Here is a 24,125-nt window from a genome sequence, read left to right as displayed (position 1 = left end):
GTTACACCAGAGGCCAGTCTCGAGAGGCTGGTACCCTTAGTAGAATTTCTGGCAGAGTGGAAAAGCCTTCCAAAAATATCTCATTGGGTCCTGCAGACAGTAGAAAAGGGTTATGCTATCCAGTTCAGGTGTCGTCCACCAAAATTCAGAGGGGTTCTGCACACAGTGGTGGGCCCCGAGCAGGCTCTGGTATTGGAACAAGAGGTGAAAACGCTCCTTCAAAAAGAGGCTATAGAACGGGTTCCTCCTCCCAGTTTGGAGTCAGGTTATTACAGCCGATATTTCATCGTTCCAAAGAAGGATGGGGGGTTGCGTCCAATTTTAGACCTGCGCATATTGAATCGCTCGGTAGGGAAGCTAAAATTCAAGATGCTCACTATCAAGCAGATCGTGTCTCAAATCAGGTCCGAGGACTGGTTTGTCACGATAGATCTGAAGGACGCATACTTCCATGTGTCCATCCTTCCACAACACAGGAAGTTCCTGAGGTTCGCCTTCGGGGGCGAGGCGTACCAGTACAGGGTTCTTCCGTTTGGCCTAGCTTTATCTCCCCGCACTTTCACGAAATGCATGGATGCAGCACTAGTGCCTCTGAGGCTTCAGGGCATTCGTATTCTCAATTACATCGACGATTGGTTGATTTTAGCTCAGACCGAGCAGATGGCGGTTCGGCATCGAGATGTCGTCCTCGCTCATATCAGAAAGTTGGGGTTGAGGCTGAACGCAAAGAAAAGTGTATTATCTCCTTCCCAGAAGACCACTTTTCTGGGTGTCGTTTGGGATTCGGTATCGATGCGGGCGCGACTCTCTCCGACCCGCATCGCTTCGATTCTCTCAGCTGTGAAACAAGTGAAGCTAGGCCAGCTACTCACTGTCAAGCAGTTTCAGAGACTGTTGGGTCTGATGGCAGCAGCGTCCAACGTTATACCTTGCGGCCTGTTGTACATGAGACCGCTACAGTGGTGGCTCAGGACCAAGGGATTCTCCCCGAGGGGAAATCCGCTCCGCACGTTCAAAGTCACGCGGCGCTGCCTTCGTGCTCTGGTCATGTGGAGAGAAACTTGGTTCCTATCCAAAGGTCCTGTGCTGGGGGCTCTTTGTCGTCGCATAACGCTAACGACGGATGCTTCCCTCACAGGGTGGGGGGCGGTCATGAGTGGTCGCCCAGCCCAAGGTCTGTGGCAGGATCATCATCTTTCGTGGCACATAAATTGTCTAGAGATGTTGGCTGTGTTTCAGGCTCTGAAACACTTCCTAACAGACCTGAGAGGCCATCATGTGTTAGTTCAATCAGACAACACGTCGGTGGTCTCTTATATAAATCATCAGGGGGGCCTGCGGTCTCGCCGGCTTTACAAGTTGGCCCGTCAGATCCTCCTGTGGTCCCAAGGGAAGCTACTATCTCTGAGAGCAATGTATCTCCCTGGGTATTTGAATGTGGTAGCAGACTCCCTGTCGAGGCAGGGGCCGAGGCCAGGGGAATGGAGACTCCACCCCGAGGTGGTGGAGCTCCTTTGGTTGAGTTTCGGTCGCGCCGAGGTGGACCTATTCGCTTCCAAGGAGACCACTCATTGTCATCGGTGGTTCTCCATCACTCTTCCAGCCCCCCTAGAGGGGTTGGATGCTATGGTGCAGCCGTGGCCGAGGTCACGACTGTACGCCTTTCCCCTGATTGCTCTGTTACCAGGAGTTCTGGAGAGGGTCCGCCGGGACGGGGTCAGTCTACTACTAGTAGCCCCGTTCTGGCCGGCCCGAGTATGGTTTGCGGACCTGATTTCTCTCCTGGACGGTTCTCCTTTGGAGCTCCCGGTCAGGAGGGATCTACTCTCCCAGGCGGGGGGCACGATACTTCACCCCCACCCAGAATTGTGGAAACTGTGGGCTTGGCCTCTGAGGGGGCCCAGCTCATAGACTCCGGTCTCTCAACCGAGGTTGTTGAGACCATTCTTAACTCCAGAGCTCCATCCACGAGGAAGCTTTATGCCTTGAAGTGGAAACTTTTCACTTCTTGGTGTGGAGAACACCTGCAGGACCCAGTTAACTGCCCAGTGGGTGCAGTGCTGGAATTCCTGCAGGAGCGCTTCTCCACAGGGTTATCCCCCTCCACACTAAAGGTGTATCTGGCGGCACTAGCTGCTTACCACGTCCCTTTGAGTGGAGTTTCTCTTGGGAGACACCCGCTTATAACTCGTTTCCTCCGTGGCACTTTGAGGCTGAGGCCAGCAGTTCGTACGAGGGTGCCGACTTGGGATCTGGCCATTGTATTAGAAGGTCTTTCCCTAGCTCCTTTTGAACCTATCGAAGAAGTTCCCGAGAAGTTTCTCACTTTTAAGACTATCTTTTTGCTTGCTATCTCTTCACTAAAAAGAATCGGAGATTTGCAGGCTCTGTCGGTTTCACCCTCGTGCCTGGAATTTGCACCTGGCATGGTTAAAGCTTTTCTGCATCCTAGGCCAGGTTACGTTCCTAAGGTTCCTACTAATATTGTTAGACCTACGGTTCTGCAGGCTTTCTGTCCTCCTCCATTTATGTCATCGGACCAGGAGAAACTTAATTCACTCTGCCCTGTTAGGGCATTAGACGCTTATGTCCACAGAGCTGCCCTGTGGAGGAAATCAGAACAACTTTTTCCCTTGGGGGGGTGCAAAAAAATCTTAACATTGATAAAATCGCCTTTAAAGTTGTCCATTTATGTTCGTGATTGTGCTGCATTTATTCACAAAAAAAAAATGTTTTATACATTTACGGTAGGAAATTTATAAAATATCTTCATGGAACATGATCTTTACTTAATAACCTAATGATAAAAGCATAAAAGAAAAATTTATAATTTTGACCCAAACCATGTATTGTTGGCTATTCCCACAAATATACCTGTGCTACTTAAGACTGGTTTTGTGATCCAGGGTCACATTTATAACACGGAGTCGGCTTTGCAGCCTCGGCTAAATGTAATTTACATGAGACTAGATAATGATCTGAGATGTCGTCGCTCTGCTGCAGTATTTCAACAGCATCAACATTGATTCCATGTGATAATATTAGATCTAGAGTATGATTACGACAATGAGTAGGTCCTGACACGTGTTGTCTAACTCCAATTGAGTTTACAATGTCTTTAAATGCCAATCCCAATGCATCTTTTTCATTATCTACATGTATATTAAAATCACCAACAATTAGTACTTTATCTGCAGCCAATACAAATTCTGATAGAAGGTCAGCAAATTCTTTGATAAAGTCTTTATTTTCAGGCCCTGGTGGCCTGTATACAGTAGCCAGCAGAATTCTCAAACGTGATTTATCGTTTACACTATATATTTTTACATTAAGCACCAACACTTCAAAAGAAGTATATTTAAAACTAGATTTCTTAGTGGTTTGGAAAATATTACTATAAATTACAGCAACACCCCCCCCCCCCCCCCCCCCCCCCTTTGCCTTTCAGACGAGGTTCATGTTTATAACAGTAATCTTGCGGGGTGGACTCATTTAAAGTAATGTAATCGTTTGGTTTTAGCCAGGTTTCTGTCAAACACAGCACATCTAGGTTATAACCTGAAATCATATCATTAACAATAAGTGCTTTTGAAGTAAGGGATCGAATATTCAGCAACCCAAGCTTTATCTTTTGCTCATCTGTATTATATCTGTTTTTTATTTGTTGAACATCAATTAAATTTTTAACCTTAGATAGGTTTGGAAGTTTTTTGTGAGGCGTAGGGTTGTGTGTGTTGGGCAGGCTAAATGTCTAACTGTCATGCCGATTAAAAAAATGCATGAAAATGATTTGTATTCCCGTTTATCTGTTGAGCTGTGAACCATAATTGGTGTGAGCGTTTTGGTATGAGTAGTTGGCACATGTGTTTTAACAGGTCAAATATTATAATTATTATCTCCAACAAAAGGTCATTATAAATTTTGCCCTTTTTATCTTCTAAAGTATGCTCTTTTCTTAAAAATATGTGTTAGTACATTCAGCCCATGTAACTCATTTTAAAGGTATCCTCATTTTTATCACTGCTGGATGAAATTTCTTTTTGTGAACTTGCCTCTGTGACAGTTGCCACAGGACATCTCCAGAGAGGTTTAGAGCTTGACCTTGGGGCATAAATTCTGAATATGGAAATTGCTTTCCTTTTTAGGCCCGGATTAAGTGCCTTACAGCATTCTATGCCTATTAAGTATTTAATGTCTGTTTAATGAATGCTCTTATTAAATACCTCTGATGAGTTCTAAAACCTCATAATGAATTTGACATGGTGTCCATGAGCTTCAGCGAAAACTAGCCGATTACTCTAATGTCTGATTATCGTCCATTTCATATCCAGCTGTTGTTAGAGGAACTGACCTGTGAATAAGTTAGGCAAATTCAATGGATTTTGGACCTTGTGTGAAGGATTAAATGCAGTGGATCTGTTTGGTGCATCACATTTAAGGGTGTTTCCATATACAGTCAAACCAAAAATAAGATAACCAGACACCAGATAACATTTTTGATATTTTTTTTACTAGTGGGTGCAGGACACTATAGTTAATATGTGTAAGTGAGGATACCAAAATAAAGTAAACTGTGACATTTTATACCCAAAAATTCTTTAAAAAGTAACATTTATAAAAAATTTGGGACCAAAAATTATTCAGACACTTTGACCTGACCATGTTTTGCTTAAGCGTTTTTTTTTCTTTAATTGCTAATGCAACCTTTTTACACCATAGATTGAACAATTGGTATTATCTAATTGTGTACTTAAATTTACCAGCTGACAGCTATTCAATCTAATTCATTTGTGAATCTCTAGCAGAAGGATGGCCAAACCCAGTGAAATATCAACTGATTTGATAACTCTGAGTTTTTGTCATATTTTATTACCATTTTCTAAACTATAGCGATTAAACTGTGATAATGTGAGAAATGCTGAAGGTGTAATTGCTGTGTTAAACAGTTAGTTCACCCAAAAATGAAAATGATCACATAATTTACTTACCCTCAAGCCATCCTAGGTGTATATGACTTTCTTCTTTCAGCCAAACACAATCGGATGGCTGAAAGAAGATGTTTATATATTTAAAAATATCCTGCCTATTCCAAGCTTTATAATGGGAGTGGATGCCCTAGATTTTGAAGCCCACAAAAGCACTTCCATATGACTCCAGTCAGTTAATAAAGGCCCTCTGAAGTGAAGCGATGTGTTTTTGTAAGAAAAATAATCATATTTACAACTTTATAAACTATAATCACTGGCTTCCGGTAACGGCCGGAAGCGAGTAACTTATATTATATAAACACACACTTTTATGTTAAATGCTATGAATCGATTTGACAGCACATAAACAGTATACAGTATATGCGTGCATATATATATATATATATATATATATATATATATATACAGGTCCTTCTCAAAAAATTAGCATATTGTGATAAAGGTCATTATTTTCCATAATGTAATGATAAAAATTAAACTTTCATATATTTTAGATTGATTGCACACCAGCTAAAATATTTCAGGTCTTTTATTGTTTTAATACTGATGATTTTGGCATACAGCTCATGAAAACCCAAAATTCCTATCTCAAAAAATTAGCATATTTCATCCGACCAATAAAAGAAGTGTTTTTAATACAAAAAAAGTCAACCTTCAAATAATTATGTTCAGTTATGCACTCAATACTTGGTCGGGAATCCTTTTGCAGAAATGACTGCTTCAATGCGGCGTGGCATGGAGGCAATCAGCCTGTGGCACTGCTGAGGTGTTATGGAGGCCCAGGATGCTTCAATAGCGGCCTTAAGCTCATCCAGAGTGTTGGGTCTTGCGTCTCTCAACTTTCTCTTCACAATATCCCACAGATTCTCTATGGGGTTCAGGTCAGGAGAGTTGGCAGGCCAATTGAGCACAGTAATACCATGGTCAGTAAACCATTTACCAGCGGTTTTGGCATTGTGAGCAGGTGCCAGGTCGTGCTGAAAAATGAAATCTTCATCTCCATAAAGCTTTTCAGCAGATGGAAGCATGAAGTGCCCCAAAATCTCCTGATAGCTAGCTGCATTGACCCTGCCCTTGATAAAACACAGTGGACCAACACCAGCAGCTGACATGGCACCCCAGACCATCACTGACTGTGGGTACTTGACACTGGACTTCAGGCATTTTGGCATTTCCTTCTCCCCAGTCTTCCTCCAGACTCTGGCACCTTGATTTCCGAATGACATGCAAAATTTGCTTTCATCCGAAAAAAGTACTTTGGACCACTGAGCAACAGGTCAGGCGCTTCTGCCGCTGTTTCTGGTTCAAAAGTGGCTTGACCTGGGGAATGCGGCACCTGTAGCCCATTTACTGCACACGCCTGTGCACGGTGGCTCTGGATGTTTCTACTCCAGACTCAGTCCACTGCTTCCGCAGGTCCCCCAAGGTCTGGAATCGGTCCTTCTCCACAATCTTCCTCAGGGTCCGGTCACCTCTTCTCGTTGTGCAGCGTTTTTTGCCACACTTTTTCCTTCCCACAGACTTCCCACTGAGGTGCCTTGATACAGCACTCTGGGAACAGCCTATTTGTTCATAAATTTCTTTATGTGTCTTACCCTCTTGCTTGAGGGTGTCAACGATGGCCTTCTGGACAGCAGTCAGTTCGGCAGTCTTACCAATGATTGCGGTTTTGAGTAATGAAACAGGCTGGGAGTTTTTAAAAGCCTCAGGAATCTTTTGCAGGTGTTTAGAGTTAATTAGTTGATTCAGATGATTAGGTTAATAGCTCGTTTAGAGACCCTTTTCATGATATGCTAATTTTTGGAGATAGGAATTTTGGGTTTTCATGAGCTGTATGCCAAAATCATCAGTATCAAAACAATAAAAGACCTGAAATATTTCAGTTGGTGTGCAATGGATCTAAAATATATGAAAGTTTAATTTTTATCATTACATTATGGAAAATAATGAACTTTATCACAATATGCTAATTTTTTGAGAAGGACCTCTATATGTGTGTGTATAGAGAGAGAGAGAGAGAGAGAGAGAGAGAGAGAGAGAGAGAGAGAGAGAGAGAGAGATGCAGTTGCAATCAAAATTATTCAACCCCCATTGCAAATCAGGTTTATTGGCAAAATTGTATCCTGTTTCTTGTTTGCGAAGGGCGATGTTATCTTCTCTTAACTTTCTCAGGGATTAAAGTTCTCCGTCGCTACGACGGATTTCCGTTAATTGCAGCGAGTCTATGACGGATTTCCGTCAATTGCAGGGTTCCCGTCTGTCCTTAATGTCTTAAATTCACTTTTCATAATGTTAAGGCCGTAAATAGGCTTTCATTTCTCAAATAGTGTGATAAATGTCTTAATTTTAGTTTGAATAGGTCTTAAATTAAGGAAAGACGAGGTTTATTCACCCTGCTGAGGGGGATGTGATAAAGCCTGGATCGGAGCGAAAGCACGTTCCTCTCTCCACTCTAACATTCTGTAATCACTTCGCTTATGGTCCAGTCCGGGTTTTCAATTCCCGCTCACGGAAAAACTGCTCCGTGTTCACTCAATTAATCTTAGTTTTGGAGAAGTGCATGTCAGGCTACAGCTGGTTTGCTGCGGTCCGAATCCGAGCGAGTTTGTTCCCTGCGCCCCCCGCAGCGTTGGTCTGGTTTCACGTTCAACTTAATTCTATCGAACCCTGGTGCGTTTGCGTGCATATTACGTCAACGCAAACGTGCACGGCGCATGGTAGAAAACAGAACGCGGGTCAATATTGGCCGTTTCTCAATACCAATAGGCTACGCAAACCTCGGACTTGCGTCCTTGATAGTTCGGACGTGGCAAGTTCGACTCGGGAGAACGAACTCCCGAGGACGCGAGTCCGGTTATTCTGCAAACGGATCCGCGCCGATCTTGGTTTCGTCACTCATCTCGCTCTGGCTACTCCGGTTATCTCTTTATGTATATTTTAGTCAACAATAAAATGAAATATGGTATAAAATACAACTCTGCCTCTTTTCATCAACAATAAAACGAAATATATACAAAACACCTCCTTTCATTTATAAATGAACATATTATCATAAACATATTAGGCCTATATGGCCACACAAATGTGGTTCAGATAACGCACATTGATTATCTTCACTCCATATATTTATAACAACACGCAATATAAAACACAACCCTGCTTCTTTTTGTTTTCATTTTAAAAATATGAAACATTATTGATCATTAAAACTGACAAACTTAACAAACAGAGACAGGGTTGTATCATTTTATTTTATTATGCATGTACACATACAAGAGAATGCATAGTAAAATATATAAAGAATATTTTATATATTTTAGAATATATAACATTACACAACCCTGTTGCTTTTTGTTAAATGTCAGTTTTAATTATCAATAATATCCATAAAAGTATAAGTAGCCTAATATGTAGGCTATAAGAAGCTATACAATGAGAAATAAAGCAAACAATTCAGTCAAACATTAGTCGGCTCTCTAATAGGCTACACAGTTAATGTTAAATAGCCTAAATATATAATGTTATGAAACTTCACTTTGCCCTCAGCCAAAACGATTTGCCATTAAACAAACTATTTATTAATATAATTTAGCATTGTTTGGTCTTATAAGATAAATAAAAACATGCACTGAAAAGTTATGTAGATGGTTGATTATTTGTCAAGCTAAGTAATTTTTTTTCATAGATTAAAATAGCTTTTAAAATATGCAAACTGGCAATATTAAAGCGGTTTAAAACATCTCCCCTTAAAACGATATTGGTCTCGAGTATTTAAATAAAGTTAAAGGAATATGACTTGGCCTGAAAAAAATTTTCAGTCAGAAGAATTTTTTTCACTTTAATCCCTGCTTTCTGGACCATTCTTTTGACTTAGCTATATTTCTAACATGCAGTAAAATGTGACACTCAACAAACCTAGCCAGTTCAGATATGTGCCAAGTAATGTGCAACTAATGAAGCCCTTGATTAGTTGCTTCAGGTGTGCTTGCGACAACACCAGATTTGCAGATTTGAGCTGTTGTGAGGGATTCTATTCAGGGAGTTGAATCAGTTTTAAGACTGCAGAAGTCATTAAAGGTTGCATTTTCAGTTGAATTTGGGGAAACCACTTCAATTAGGCTACTTTTGTTTGATTTGTTCATTGCAAACAGCTGAAATTCTGTACATTTTGCTAATAAACCTGATTTGCAATTGGGGGTTTAATAATTTGATTACAACTGCAGATATAGATACATAGATGTATCATTTTTTGTGACATTTACAAAAAATATTAAAATAGGAAAATGCTGAATAGACATATTTTTACTGGTGGTTTCAGATTTCTGGACCCCACTGTACATGTAATTGATGATTATATTATTGTAATATTCTCAGCATCTAGGTTGTAATTGCAATAATAAATTCCACGCATACATTTTGATGCCATTTACAACTAGTTTGGAGGTCAGAAATCGCTTCTCTGCTCAAGTTTTAAATGACAAAAGTTGAGAACTGCTCTCTCTCTCTCTCTCTCTCTCTCTCTCTCTCTCTCTCTCTCTCTCACACACACACACACACACACACACACCCCACTTCTATCTGACTTACAAAGGACATAATGATAGTGAGCAAATCCTTTTGTCACTGATGAGATAAATATTTATGAGCGGGCGTGGAGGCGATTGAACCGGCTTTCTTTGGACCAGGGGGTTCATTAAACGCCAGGGCAAATCATTGAGGTCATGCGACTGAGTGAGATCCACGTCTGCAGTTCACGGCGTGGGCTCTCTGAAGTGCCCATCAGTGGGCTGCTATGTAGACATGTCAAAAAAAATCTCCACATCCTGGTATCTTCATATCAAAGAGAGCTGATTACCACCAAATATTTCAAATTGCACTTCCCTCTTTCCCTCTTCAGCATCAAGAGTCCCTTCAATCCCATTGCGGCCTCTTTTCTCTTATTCTTCACCGACAAGTCCATGTACGGGGGCCTCAAGAACGCACGATGAATTGCATGAAATGAAGAACACATCTGTTGGTTCTTTGCAGTGTTGGTAAAATGACATTTGGTGGACTGTAAAAAATGCTGAAAAAGATTTACTTGATTATAGTAGTTGGTTGTTTCTTATTTACTTTTCTAAGGTTCTTCTAACACCTCCAACTTTCAGGAACAAGGTTTTTTTCTTTCATGTTTTAAATCTATTTTTATTTACAGTATAAAATGTAAAGTTGAACAACAAGCACAGCAGGTGAGCAGGATAAATGATTTTTTTATTATTATTATTTGAAAAAGGCATACATTGAAGTCGTGTTTTTGTGGTTCAGTCCCATTCAGACTTTTCCCAGGATGCGCTGGGGGATGAAAATGTATGGTTGCATTCTTTGACAACTTAACATTTATTGATGAATTTTTTGTCAATTTTTGTCTTGTGATGTCAGGATAATGTTAAAATAATCAGTTTAGTTGATTTTTACCCGTGTTGGATTGAGGTATGTGTATTAGCTTATTATTGTAGGCCTACATTATAATGTTTTTTTTAAAAATATATATTATTAGGGCCAAAGACTTTAGATACAAAGACTAAGACTGTGCACCTATATGATAGGGAGCAAGTGCATTATGGAGGAATAAGTCCCGTCTTGTCTTATATATAAAAAAGCCAATCGCCAATTGGTAAAGTCATTGCATCACAGCAGCTGCCGTTAGAAGCTCTGTTTGCGGTATAAACAGTCAATGTTCTGAGGCTCGCGCTTATCACTGCACATGCGCATTGGCTGGTCCAGCCTGAAATATTCAGGGGTTTTGTCATGATTTGAGCATTGAGAAACCAAAGATGCTTTAATATATTACATGTTTTATTAAACAGGTGAGAAACTGTTTGGATATACCTTCGGGGTAGTCTTATTGTTTGAATCTCTTGTTTTCTTGATTACCACGAGTAACATGTTTGTACCATGCCTCAAAGACAACACTTCTTTGTCAAGAGGCTAACATAGCATAATCAGGAAGAGCTTTATTTGTAGTTACAGTAATACAGCATTTTCTCCACCATACGATATATTTTAAAATTAACTGCAAATCATTTAGCAACACAAGTAGTATCCATCTATTATTATTAGCTATTCTAATATCGATGTAGCTTAGGCTACTAGCCACCAAGTGAATGCACATAGTTACATTATAACATTTCAACACACTCAAACCTATTTTAGTATGACTTTTAACCAACGAAAGAAGCACTGCGTTACCCCACAATTTTAATTCATTAAATAAAGAGACCTGTATAGTAATTCAGCAGGTTTGGCTATTTCATTAGAATGAAATAAAAAATAATGTGAATTTAAGTGATCAGATGTAACTGTAATAATGTCCAAGTTCAAGGAAGAAAGACGTTAAAAGTAACTTTAATAGAATAAACAAACAACTAAATGAAAAGAGCATCAGCAGGCAACATACAACATAAGCATACTAAAAACAGCAACGAAAAACACCCCAGGCTCTCGGGCCCGCCCTGCTTCATACCACAGTAACGTTAATGAAACTTTAATATATTAGCTCATCCATGAATACGATTCCTGCCTTGTCCAGCCGGATTGCTTTACAGCTGTGGAGGTGAAGACGACAACTCCCATGATTCCCCGCTCACGGTGTCATCAAGCTACGCCTTTTTGAATAAGCGACCTCTTGCGGCAAAAATTACATACTGTGCCTTTAAGACAAGAAACACTTCTATCTGTGATGAGATGGAAAACATGAGACATGAGAAGCACCTATATTCAACCATTTGAAAATAATTAAAAAATAAAGCCTAAATGGTTTTACAGCATGATGTAAAAACTTGCAAGTCCCACAGAGAACGTTTTCTAGTTTAATTTAAACCAAAATTCCTATTAAAATGGTTCTGGGTGAAAAATGTAAAAGTTAAAGACAGATTTGAAGTAAACAATATGGCAGTCTAAAATCAGTCAATAAATTTACTAAAACATATGATAAATAATATTATTTAATCTAAATCTAAAACTAAAGTCATGCAATCGGTTGAATTTGTAAAGTTTTACAAACACCTCTTTTTTTGTGTGCTGACTTGAGCATTCAGTATCTCTGCAAAGTTTTCCAGTCTTTTCCCTCAGTTGTGAGTGAGTTCCTCTCTGTATTTTAAAGGTTGTGAATGTTGTTCATGTGGTTTGAGTTGGTGGGAAAAGGCAGGCATTCTTTTCAAACAGCCTGTGCCGACGGGTTAGCCTGTGTCTAGAGGTGATATCTGGATGACATTTGTGCTGTCCATCTCTGTGTGATAAGATGATCTGACAGATAACTCCCATGAGCCCCTGGACATATGCTGCTTCATAGCACTCCAACCCTGACAACAGCATGTTGTTCTGAGTATATCTATCTTCTCCTTGGGATGCAATCTTGCTCAGTTGAACTATTAAAAATGCATGAGGAGAGTTGTTTGTATGTGAAGTGACATCTCAGTACTGCAACCACCTCTGCTGATAAAAAAAAAAAAAATTCTTTACACACACACTTGCAGTGATTTTAATGGATTAATGATGTCCAACAACACTTAAAAACTCTGATGGGTGTATTAGGTGAAAAGTTCACTTGAGTACATTTGTAAACCTACACTACCATGATGATACACAAATTGTAATGTTCTGTTCCTCCTAGGATTTGTGATAAACAGGTCACAACTTTCTGAAGAAGGACAGAGAGCTTGAAAACAGCGTCAGTCTGTGATAACAAAGATGACGTGCGTCGATAAGAGCAGAGAGCCATCAGCTCAAGCACCAATGTTCAGGCATCAAATGCTTCACTATAAGATACACTGGGGTCCAAAACGTTTCTATTTATGCATTTTTCTGATTACAAGTCCAATTACATTTTTGGTATAACATTATACATTTTTTTTTTTTCAATTTTCTGTTTCAAAATCTGTTCCACAGCGATGCTATATTGAACCATTCTTGGTTCTTAAAGAACCTTTCAGTGAAAGTTTTTTTTAAAATAACTATGTTTTTTTTTTAGGGTGAAGAACTTTTTAATAATCTGAAGAACAGTTGTCCACTATAAAGAAGCTTTTGTGCAATTGAACTGTTCCATGGATGTTAAAGCTTCTTTATTGAACCATCAATGCCATAAAGAACCTTTATTATTTCATGTATGTCTATGTGTGAAATTTAAATGAATTTTTATTGTCTTAGTATTCGGCATGTTCCATTTTACAGGGGTCCATAATATCAAACAATTAAATGTGCGATAATTTAAAATCCAGTTGAAAAGTTGTGCGGTTTTAATAAGATATAATCTCGTTAGACCATGTACCAGAGTTATCTGCAGGAAACAATAAACAGCACGAGTCACGATGTCCAATTCGTGCAGAATGACTCTTGTGAACAGGTTCCTTTTTATTTCAGTCGAAAATATTCATAAATTAGCAACATTCTTTCAACCTCACAATGAGTAAATCAATGCCCAACTGAATTCCCTCACTGATCTTCCAGTTATGTCCATTTCAAAATGTATATTAGAATTACATCAGTCTATTAACTGATTGATTTTTTATATGACCATCAGTGATTTGATGTATAAAGTAATAATAGTATTTTATAACATATGTTAGGATCAATTGAAAGTATGAAATGTGCACATAGTCATTGTGACAAATTTGTTTATTACTGACCTAGAAATAGTTCTAAATCATCAATATCTTTTATTTATTTTATATCATAATTTTTCTTTGTTTGAACTGTTTTCAAATTCGTTGTTTATTTACAGGTTTATTTATTCTCCTCCACTTCTCCAAGCACCAAGCAAGTGACCATTCAATTTTCCTCTTTTTGTTGATCTATTACAAGCTTTATTTATTTGAAAGATTGGATTCTGTGTCAAGAACTACCTAGCGTCTTCTCCACAGTAATTTAGAAAAACAACTCAATCTTGTTTCACTTTCATAGCAGGAAAAAACAATTATTCTTCTGGGCAACATCTAAATTGTTTCACACAAGAACCAGTTTTTGTCCCCTCAATACCTCTTGTGGCTAAATGGATATTTTCAGGTTATATAATGTGAAGAGACAATATTAGATTGAGCACACTGTCATAGATGTATTGAAATAAAACGGATTTATCTGTGGAAGGAAGCCAGTTCTGCTTAAGGATAAAAAAAATCTTTTTTTTTCATAATTTCCTTATATCTCCAAATGGACTTCATTTCTCCCAATCGCAAGTTTTAGACTCTGCTAAGACATCTCAGTGTGATACTGACATGCGCTTACTGAGTCCTGCAGCAACTCTGGTAACCCGCAATGGCCCCTGAGAGCTTTTTTTTTTATTATTATTGTTGGGTTCATGCTAACCCACCTGTCCATTGGGGGAACAGACATGAGTGATTATAAGCTGGCTTTAATCTGTCTCCTAGTGCTGTGCCTGAGGAGGGCTGCAGGTGGCTTAGACCACAGCGGAGCCAATGCCAACAGCGCAGTGCTTCCTAATACACAAAGCCTTTGAGCCCGATCTCATGGAATTGCGTATCTATACAACGAATCATATGTTATTTCTAGTTCCATTTATACGCCAAAAATAGTTTTTGTGTGCATATGCTACGCAGTTTTCGCGTGCATATGATACGCACTTTATGGCGTCTAATACGCACGCACTCCCCACCCCGCATTACTTTACGGAGAGTTTGCGACCTACTAACTACGTTCTGCCTTAAGAACAAATGGTGCAACCGAGTTACTCACCCTCATGTCGTCCCAAACCCGTAAGAACTAACCTTTTAATAGTCTTTGATTAATAGAATGTTCAAAACAAAATTTATTTGAAGTAGATTTTTTTATGTCAAAAGATTTTTTTAATTTCTCAAGTCATGACCCTTTCAACTTTTAGATCTAAGACATTTTGAACCTCATTGTTTTTATTCGACTTTAGAATTATACTTGAGTTGAAGTCACAAAAAGTAAACAGCACTGTAAAGCTGTCAACAACCTGTTTTACATGTATATGTGACTCAATTTTACAATTGGCCATTGGGCAAGAGCACGTTTTCTTTTCTTTCTTTTTTATATGTCTGTTCTTTCCTCTCACATGAGAATTCCTCTGCGATACAGAACAACATCCTTTGCCTGTTTCCTGTAACCATAGAGATAATTAATTCAGCCAATCCCCAGTCAGGCCTGTGTGGAATGTTTTCCTGAACTCTCTTTGAATTTCCTCCCATGACAAATGCTCTCTCCAGCATTTTCAGAGCGCAACTCTCAGTCATTATACTTGTCAGGAATACTTCTATGGAATGCTGTAAAAAAGTAAGTTTTTAATCCATTTAAACTTTAATTTCTGCACAGATATTTAATTCCCACAGTGTTATAAGTTATGCAAACCTCAGAAGACTGAATGATTACACTGTGCTGCAAAGTCTGTATAACATAGTAACAGCTCAACTGCCTCACAAATGGCTTCAATGTTAGCGCAGCCTCATCAGCTCTGTGTGCAAGACTCGCTGAAGCCTTTCATTAAATTCTATATTAGACCTGAGATCTCCACAGGATGGCCAGCTCAGTAGACTGTTCTCAGCAGGTTAACCACGTATATATATATTTCAGTCAGTCACTCAAAGGTTCATTCTGTTCCATTGCTGTTTTAATTGAGCACTAGGAGTCGCCGCCAGGCCCTGATCCAATTCCTGGGATTGCAAATGACGTTCTCCACAACAAATGTTCAGCAGCGGTCGACTGCTTTCGCCACTGCCCAGACACTTCTCACAGGTGTGGTTGAGAAACGTACATGTCTGGAGTGACGGGAGTTATGCCCACTGAAAGTACCGACAGAAACCTGATTGCTTTGGCTGATGTCCCTCTCAGGAAGCCATCTTCCGTGAATCAATCCACCGTGGTCTGTGGGATCTCGACTCTGCCCCGTGTTTGCTGGGACTTTGAGCTCGGTTTGGCTGTGCTGTGGGTGGTCTTGGCTGGGCTTTTGATCTTGGCATTATTGTATTGGGTGCTCCAGCTGCGCCACAGGCTCCGCGTCGCTCAGGCCGGGAATGCTCTGGAATACTTCGGTTTCTACCACATGGCTCAGTATGATCTAAAAGAGCCCAGTCTGCCTGTAGTGACCCCATCTCTTCCCTCCCCACCTCCACCGCTTCTCCACCTCACTCCTCCACCTCCACCGCCAATGTTGTACGTGCCTCCCCCCATTATCCACACCACCCCACCCAGCCCTCACCCATCATGTGGAGCGGGCTCGGATGCAGAGGTGTACTCGCGGATCGGAGTCCTGCGACCCTCCAGACTCTCCAGTGTGAGTCAGACGCAGGTGATCCTGTTTGAACACTCTGCTCTTTGACAATGCTTTCAAGTACAAGCACAGCTGTTTTCACTTTGTGTGCTTATTTTTGGGCTGTTAAAATAATCACACACTTTCTAAGTACATTCCTGTTTGAATTTACTTTGGATCATTTTTTTTATGCGTTTATACATATTTTTTACCATTATTTAAATGTTTTATTGCATTTAAATGCTTTCAAATGTGTTTCCTACATTTGTTTTGAAACAAACAAAGCCTGTTTGTCTGTTTCCTGAATCTGCCTTTGTAATTTCCTTTAAAGGGTGGGATTTCCTGAGGAGACTTTCCATTGCTTTGTTCCTCTGTGTCCTCTTCGGATTTCAGAGTTCCTTCTCTCTCATTGACTACGTTTACATGCAGCCAATATTCGGGTTATGGTCGGGTTAAGGTCACTATTCGGATTTCTGAAACATTAGGAATAACCCGTTTACATGCGTGAGCAGAGAGAGTTACTCCTGTATGCATGGAATTGCAATATCCCGATGTAAACGGCGATGCACGGTTAGCGTCTGGACGTACGGACAACCTTAAGACGCAATATGCATCATTTCGATTCTTCTTCCTGTATCCAAAGACAACAACAACAGCAGCAGCGCGCGGATAATAAATAGTTCGGGGCAGATAGCGATCGCCTTTGTTTGTGCTTTGGTGCTGGTACTGACCTCGCTCCAAATGTATGCTGTGCTGCGTTTGGCCATGTTTACTTCCGGTATACTGAACGCGGGTTTTTGTTTGCGCCAAGAAGTTCCTCTTCTCAAAAGATTCCTTGCGAATAGAACATGCGCAGAACACAAATCACTATTGGGATATGCCGATACGCGTTTACATGACCAGAAATTCGGGTTAGAAAAGGGGTACCCCAGGTATCATATCCGGGTAGTTAAAATCCGGGATATGAGCATATTCGGGTTTTTGCCGGTGTTTACATGGCCGTGCGTGACCGAGTTATTGCTAATATTCCGGTTTTGAACGGGTTATTGGTTGCATGTAAACGTAGTCAATGTCTAAGTAAATATCAAATAGATAAGTATGAAAATAATGATGTATTATAAAAACAAATTATAAATTAAATCTAAATAAATATACACTATTCAAAAGTTACGGGTTGGTAAAATGTCTCTTCTTACCAATTTGTGAAATATTGTTACAATTTAAAATAGATGTTTTTTTTTATATATTTTAAAATGAAATTAGAAATCAGCAAATTAGAATTATATATATATATATATATATATATATTATTATTATTATTAATTTTAAAAACAGCTGCTTATTATTTATCTGGAAACCATGGTAGCCCCTCCCCCCCCCACAAAAAACTAAAAAAAATTGATGAATAGAAAGTTTAAAAGAACAGCCTTTTTTTATCAGAAATGTCTTTACTGTCACTTTTGATCAATTTAATGCATTCTTCCTTACTGAATAAAAGTATTCATTTCTATTAAAAAAATGTACTTACCCCATACTTTTGAATGGTAGTGTATACATTTTAAAAATAAATATATGTATATAAATTGCATTTTATTTTTTACATTTTATATTAGGCCTATACATAATTATTTGTATAGTGTAAAACTGTGGACTGAGTGAATACTTGCCTCTGAGTTGCAGTTGTGTGAATTACAGCACACTGCATCTGTGCCTTTGTTTCTGTCTGAAATGCATAGTTCATTCATGTACAAACATTCTAAGTCCACAAAGTATATCTGGATAATTGATAACTCTCTTCCACTTCCCTTTCTGATAATGTATAAGTTTGCATTTTCAAATAGCTGCAGGAGGAATATGATAATTGTGGAGCAAAAGTTCACAACCTTTTTATGAACTGAAAACTTGCCATGGATTTAATATTTAACTCAGAAATTTATTTGTATTCAAATCAATGATTGTAACAAAAATTATTCAGTCACAGTCAATGTATTAATGCTCAAAGCACTTTCTGGTCAGATGTATAAGCTCTGTTCTCCCAGTTTAATCGCTGTGGGTCTGCCTGTGTATATGATGAAAGAAAGCTGTCTTTTTGTTTATATATATACCTTGATAATATAATATATCCCTATATAGAATGTTATACATATTTCTCTGCCATTTAATGTTTTTTTTTTTTTTTACATCTCATTAAGCAAAATGAATTTGTCATTTGAAGAGCAAGTTTGGATGTTTTGTTGAAATAAAGCTAATATTTTTCAGCACTGAGACATTTTTATGGATGATCACATTAAGGAGTCTGTCAAATTAAAGTTGTTCTGAATTGTGACTTTGAATTGTGAAGTAATTCTTCTATTTAGGAAACAAGCAAGAACCAGTACCATCCTTGCAAATATTTGATGTGCCTGACTGCATGTGTGTGAGTGTCTTTGATGTGAGTGTCCTTTACACCAGGCTGCATGTTTGTCCTTTTGAAGAATTGAAGTAGTGAAAATATATTGCATTATCAGAGCCGTAGCCATGTAGTAAATGCTCCAGGTGCAAAAAAACGTAGGAAACGTGAGTTTGATTCTAGTGTCGTCCTCCCCTTCATTTCATGTCTTCTCTCAACTGTCTCTTTCATTAAAAATGGCAAAAAGCCCAAAACTAAAATGTGGAACTTTGTGGAATACTGACTGTCAAAAAAGGGTTTCTTTTCTTTTCTTTTGTGCTGATTTTGTATGAAGTGGTTTGGAAATATTAGCTTTCATATGTCCTTTAACTGTAGTTGAATACCACGTGCCACCTTTGGCAAAGCTTTCATTGACACACACTCAAGCTACTTGTAAACCACATAAATAAAATATTTTTTTTTATTTTATTGTTTTTTTGTTTTTTTACAAGTGCTATTGTGCAAACCACCCTAAAAGGAAGTTTTTTTGTATCTTGCCCACTGAAGAACGGCCTCTTGAGAATCAGTGTTCAGCTGGCTGGATTACATTGGACTTTCCAGAATCTCTACTTTTGACGTTGCATCTGGCTCTGATTATTCTTGGTTGAAAGACTGGGAAATATTATGAATTTATGGATCTCAATAAAAGCCTGTTTATGAATTTTCTTGTTGTCATTTTTTCCCCTCATTTAATTAACACCTACAGTTCCTGACATTTAATTTGATTGCATGCTGTCAATATTATACCAATTTATTAAGATACAAGCATGTGCTTAATCTTGAGCCGATATTCATTATATTTTTAACTATACCTTGGCTCAACAGTACTCACTACCATCCAACATTCATTGGATACGGACTTCAATTTTGGCCTTTTCCTCACACAAAACTAATGCATGGTTTAAATGATTTGGAATATAGCATTGTGAACAAATTGATTTCCTAAATAGTTTTTTGTATCACTCTCAGAGCTAGACAGACCCAGTAACTGCTTAAAAAGTTTATTTGTAATCCAATTTCAAACCGTTTTTACTATATATTTGCTTGTAAGCTCTCAAGCTGTTCTGTCAGAGCTCTAACTCAAAATAGACAATCATGGACCTCAACAGTGTTTGTTGAGTGATCAGCAATGTTTCTCTGCAGGGTTCTGGAGGTTTCTCATTGGTAATAAATAGCTGTGGATCCTCAGGTCGCTAAATCATGCCAGCTGTGGGTGTGCACGTGGGCTCTGTCTATTGTCCTAGGCCTTTGATCAGATAATTGCACCTCAGAACCAGAGTTTGAGACATCTGAGTGTCGCTATGGTGACCAGCACCCCTGTGTCTAATCTGTCTAGTGGCTTTTAGTGATTCAAACTGGATGGCAGGGTTGTTGTAGCAACTTTTGAGACTACGATCCTACTGCAATCCTCCAAAAAAACGAATAATTATCTGGTAATTTGGCTGCTTTAATGGGAAACAAATGATTTTAAATATAAGTTTTAAAAAAAGTTGCACCTTTTGTTTCCACAAGAATTCATTAGTTGACATAAAAAGCGTATGCTGGAGACCTGTTAATATAACTAATTGGCACAATTTGCACTGGCACATTCCTGATTGTGTAAAAGCCTTGAGATTTCTGTCATCATAGAAGTAAAAAGAAATATGTGCGGCGGAGCATCTTGTTGTGAAAACATTCTTTTATGAAGGGAATTGTTAAGAGGATCTTTTTGCCTCTCTATCGCTCCTTTGTATCCATTGTTCCACGCAAGGTTTACACTCTGATCCACGGGTGATGAAGGCGCAAGTCAAGATTAATGGGTTTTAAAGTGCCTGGCAAAGAGGAAAAGTAGAAAGACGCATTTAAATGATGGACTGAGAGTGACACATCAATAAATATATACCTGTCTCTAGAGAGAGAAAAAAAAACACTGTCATGTTTATACAGTAGCAAATATTGATAATGCACTTTGAATAAGTGTCAGCATGAGACACCTCCTGCAATTAGTTTGTTGAGATTCTTGATCTGTGAAATATTAAATGCTGTCATGTGGCAGACAGACACAATGGAAAAGAACATAGGTTTATACATTCTTTAGATATGCACTTCTCTCCATCAAAGTTATAAACATGTTAATATCTTCAAGTCAAACGTTAAAAGCAAAGGTTTTTATTTAATTTGTCAGGCATTGTTAGAATATAATATTCCTTTTTTTTAATTATTCAATTCGATTATTTTTTTTGGCATTGCAATATGTCATGTATTATCATGTGATCTCATTCACAAACACATTAGAAGCCTATTTATGATTTTTGGTCTGTGCATACTATTTTCATTTAAAAAAAAACAAGGACAAAACCACGTAGAACCTTTTTATTTTCACATCATGGACATGAAATAAACATTTGCAGTACACATTATGTAACCTGATATCATAATTATAGCATATATGATATATAAAATAAATCAGAGTAAACAATTTATATTTAAACTCGTACTAAAAAGAAAGTTTTCAGGGCTGTTAAAATACATCATTCTTTTTCTGAGCAATCAATAACTGGTTAAACGCGTGTTTCTGACAGTTACAACTGAAAATGCAGTATGTTTATGGTCTGCAAAAATGGCATTTAATGATTTTCTTGAACGCGCTCTGGAAGTCTTTATTAAAGTAAGCGTAAATTATGGGATTCAAAAGGGAGTTGGAATACCCGAGCCAATCAATAACATCTTTGAGCCACAAAGGCATATAACAAGATGGGCAAAAAGGCATCACGAGCGCTTTGATGAAGAATGGCAGCCAACACAGAATGAAAGTGCCCATTATAATGCCGAGAGTCTTCACTGTCTTGCGCTCGCGCGCCATGGCGAGCTTCCTCTTCGCCTCGGTGTTCTTCTCGTGTTTGTTCTCAAGCAGAGGGACAGAGTTTGGTGTGTTGGGCAACGGCAAGTTGTTTTTGGAATTGCTATGAACCTCGATGATCTGCAGAGAATCGCCGTCCTCCGCGTGCTTAATCGCGCCGTTTACGCACGCGGCGGGCTTGGGTTCAACTGCACTTTTCCAGTTTTTGCCCACCTCTCCGTTCGTTCGCTTAAAAAGCGCAGGTGACACAGTCAAACATTTCACCCTCTTTTTCTCAGGTTTTCGAACGGTTTTGCGAATGCGAAATCTTGCCGCTTTGAATATACGTCCATACAAGACCAGCATGAGAATCAGAGGGATGTAAAATGCGCAAAAGGTGGAATAAATAGTGTACCACGGGTCGTGGCTGATCATGCAAGCTTCAGGATTGGCCATGTCTTCTGCTTTACTCTTGGGCTGAGACTTCATGATCAGCATGGGTGGAATTGAAATCGAGAAGCCGACAAACCAGGTAACGGTTATTAAAAGAGCAGCACGCTTTAATGTCCTTTTCTTCATGTAGTCTATAGGGTCGGTGATCGCCCAGTATCTATCCAAAGCTATAGCGCACAGATGCAGAATGGAAGATGTGCAACATAAGATGTCTAAAGAAATAAAAATATCACAAGTTACCTGTCCAAGTGTCCACTTGTCTAAAACTTGATAAAGAGCCGCCATGGGCAACACAAGCACCGACACCATGAGGTCCGTGACGGCAAGTGATCCGATCAGGTAGTTTGCAACATTTTGCAGGGATCTTTCCAAAGCAATAGCCGCCACGACACACGCGTTTCCAAATATGGAACATAAAATGAGCGCGCCGATCAGGAAAGAAGTGGAGATCTGATAACTCAGAGGAACCTTCACATGTAAAGTCACATTGACGATTTGGTGCTCGAACCCACTGTCGTTCTGAAATGATAAGAACGTGGCGTTGTATTCTTCCATGTCGTGTAGAGCATAAAATTAGCAAAAGCTTCAGAAGACAGCACTACTCCATTCAGAGGAGCTGGTACACTTGAAGGCGATGCCAACCATCAACATTATTACTGACGACTTGTGACGACGCGGCTCCATTTATATCAGCAGCTGCAGTGGTCCACAGACGCGTCAGTTACCTACGCAGGTGTGTCGGGTGGGCTCTCCACATACAACATGCACTTTTCCAGAATTTCTTCCAGTGAGATCAGTCTATCCTCATCATAGGCCTACCTGGTGTATTAAAACAAACTACTGAAGCGAGTAGCCTAATATTCCAACTGGTGATGACTTGACAAAACGTGCCAGAACGGGGTTCATTTCCCTAAAATTTTAACGGATTAAAGTACAACTTTTTTTGTTTTTTGTTCACCTCCCGCGGAGCTGAAACGTGTATTGCTGCTGCTGCTGCTGCTGCTGCCACCTGCTGTATCGCGTCTGCTGCTGAAAAAACTATATCCTCTAGTTTATACTATATATATAGTATATACTATAAACCGGTATGGTAGACTGGGTACAGTTGAGACATAGGTACAGTTGAGACACCTTAAATAACTTGCGTGCGCAGCAAGCACAACTTGTGATTTTTGCTGTGCACATGCGTATTAGTGTCCTCTTTGATCGTGGGAAATTTGAACAACGGACGCATCTCCGATCCGAAGATATCGGCAAAAGTTTTTTTTCTAAGATAAGACGTTCACTTCACCATGCACACTCCACAATGAACAGCTTATTATCCTTATGTGACTGTTAAACGTCACTGGTGTCATCACAAACGTTATTCTGTGCCCTAAAAACTGGCATATTTCATGGTATTGTGTCATGCAAGATCATTGCAAAATCTAGAGAAATGTGCGAGGTGGGCAGCGGGGGACCGTTGAGACACACGTGTATCAACAACTGTATCCCCGATAGATTTCTATTAGGAAACACGCTGTTTAGTTGTTCAGTGTTATGATAACAGGTTTAACGTCGTAATTAGCCAGCATAGGACACAAATGAAAATAAAATTTGATATTTGTGATATTCAAACTGTGTATTATTAATGAATATATTAAATATATTGTTCCTGTTTTATATATTTTAACCAGTGCTAATTTAAATAAAATGAATGAATTTAAATGGATGAATAAATAAACATGTTGCCCAATTGTTTTTTTTCTTCATTTGTCTTTATTTTATTTGCAATGAACATTTAGTTACCTTTACATCATTAAAAATGGGTGTCTCAACTGTACCATGGTACTGTCTCAACTGTACCACATATGGGTACAGTTGAGATAAAGTTAAGACAAAAAGCACCTTATTTTTATTAGCTAATTGTGGAAAATATAAACTACACAGCAAATTCTGGTTTCTGTTAGTTAAAATCAACTCAATCTGAGTGTACATGCGTGACCATCAAATAGACTCCAGCGCAGAGTTAAAATAACTCTGCTCTTGGAGTTGAATTTTTAACACTTTTTCAGAGTTAAAATGTAACTCTTTATGGAGTTAAAATACTAATCCTACGGAGAGTAACTGTAACTCTAAAATTAATTATATGAACTCCTTACCAGTGTTAAAAAGTAACACTTAAAAAATATTTAGTTT

At 38.9% G+C, this 24,125-nt stretch overlaps 1 protein-coding gene across 1 annotated transcript; it reads right to left on the bottom strand.

Moving 5' to 3' along the window:
• Nucleotides 1-21,176: 21,176 nt before the first annotated feature.
• On the bottom strand, nucleotides 21,177-22,875 carry htr1ab (5-hydroxytryptamine (serotonin) receptor 1A b). The gene has a single exon (XM_077232691.1). It carries the CDS (start codon nucleotides 22,500-22,502, stop codon nucleotides 21,261-21,263), a length of 1,242 nt encoding a protein of 413 aa, XP_077088806.1. The 5' UTR covers nucleotides 22,503-22,875; the 3' UTR covers nucleotides 21,177-21,260.
• Nucleotides 22,876-24,125: the final 1,250 nt, after the last annotated feature.

This window comes from Siphateles boraxobius, unplaced genomic scaffold (genome assembly GCF_051911475.1).
Source record: "Siphateles boraxobius isolate OS27281-9 unplaced genomic scaffold, OSU_SipBor_1 18, whole genome shotgun sequence".
NCBI classification, from domain to species: Eukaryota; Metazoa; Chordata; class Actinopteri; order Cypriniformes; family Leuciscidae; genus Siphateles; species Siphateles boraxobius.
The sequence above is the reverse complement of the archived record's forward strand: the minus strand, read 5'-3'. Positions and strand labels throughout refer to the sequence as shown.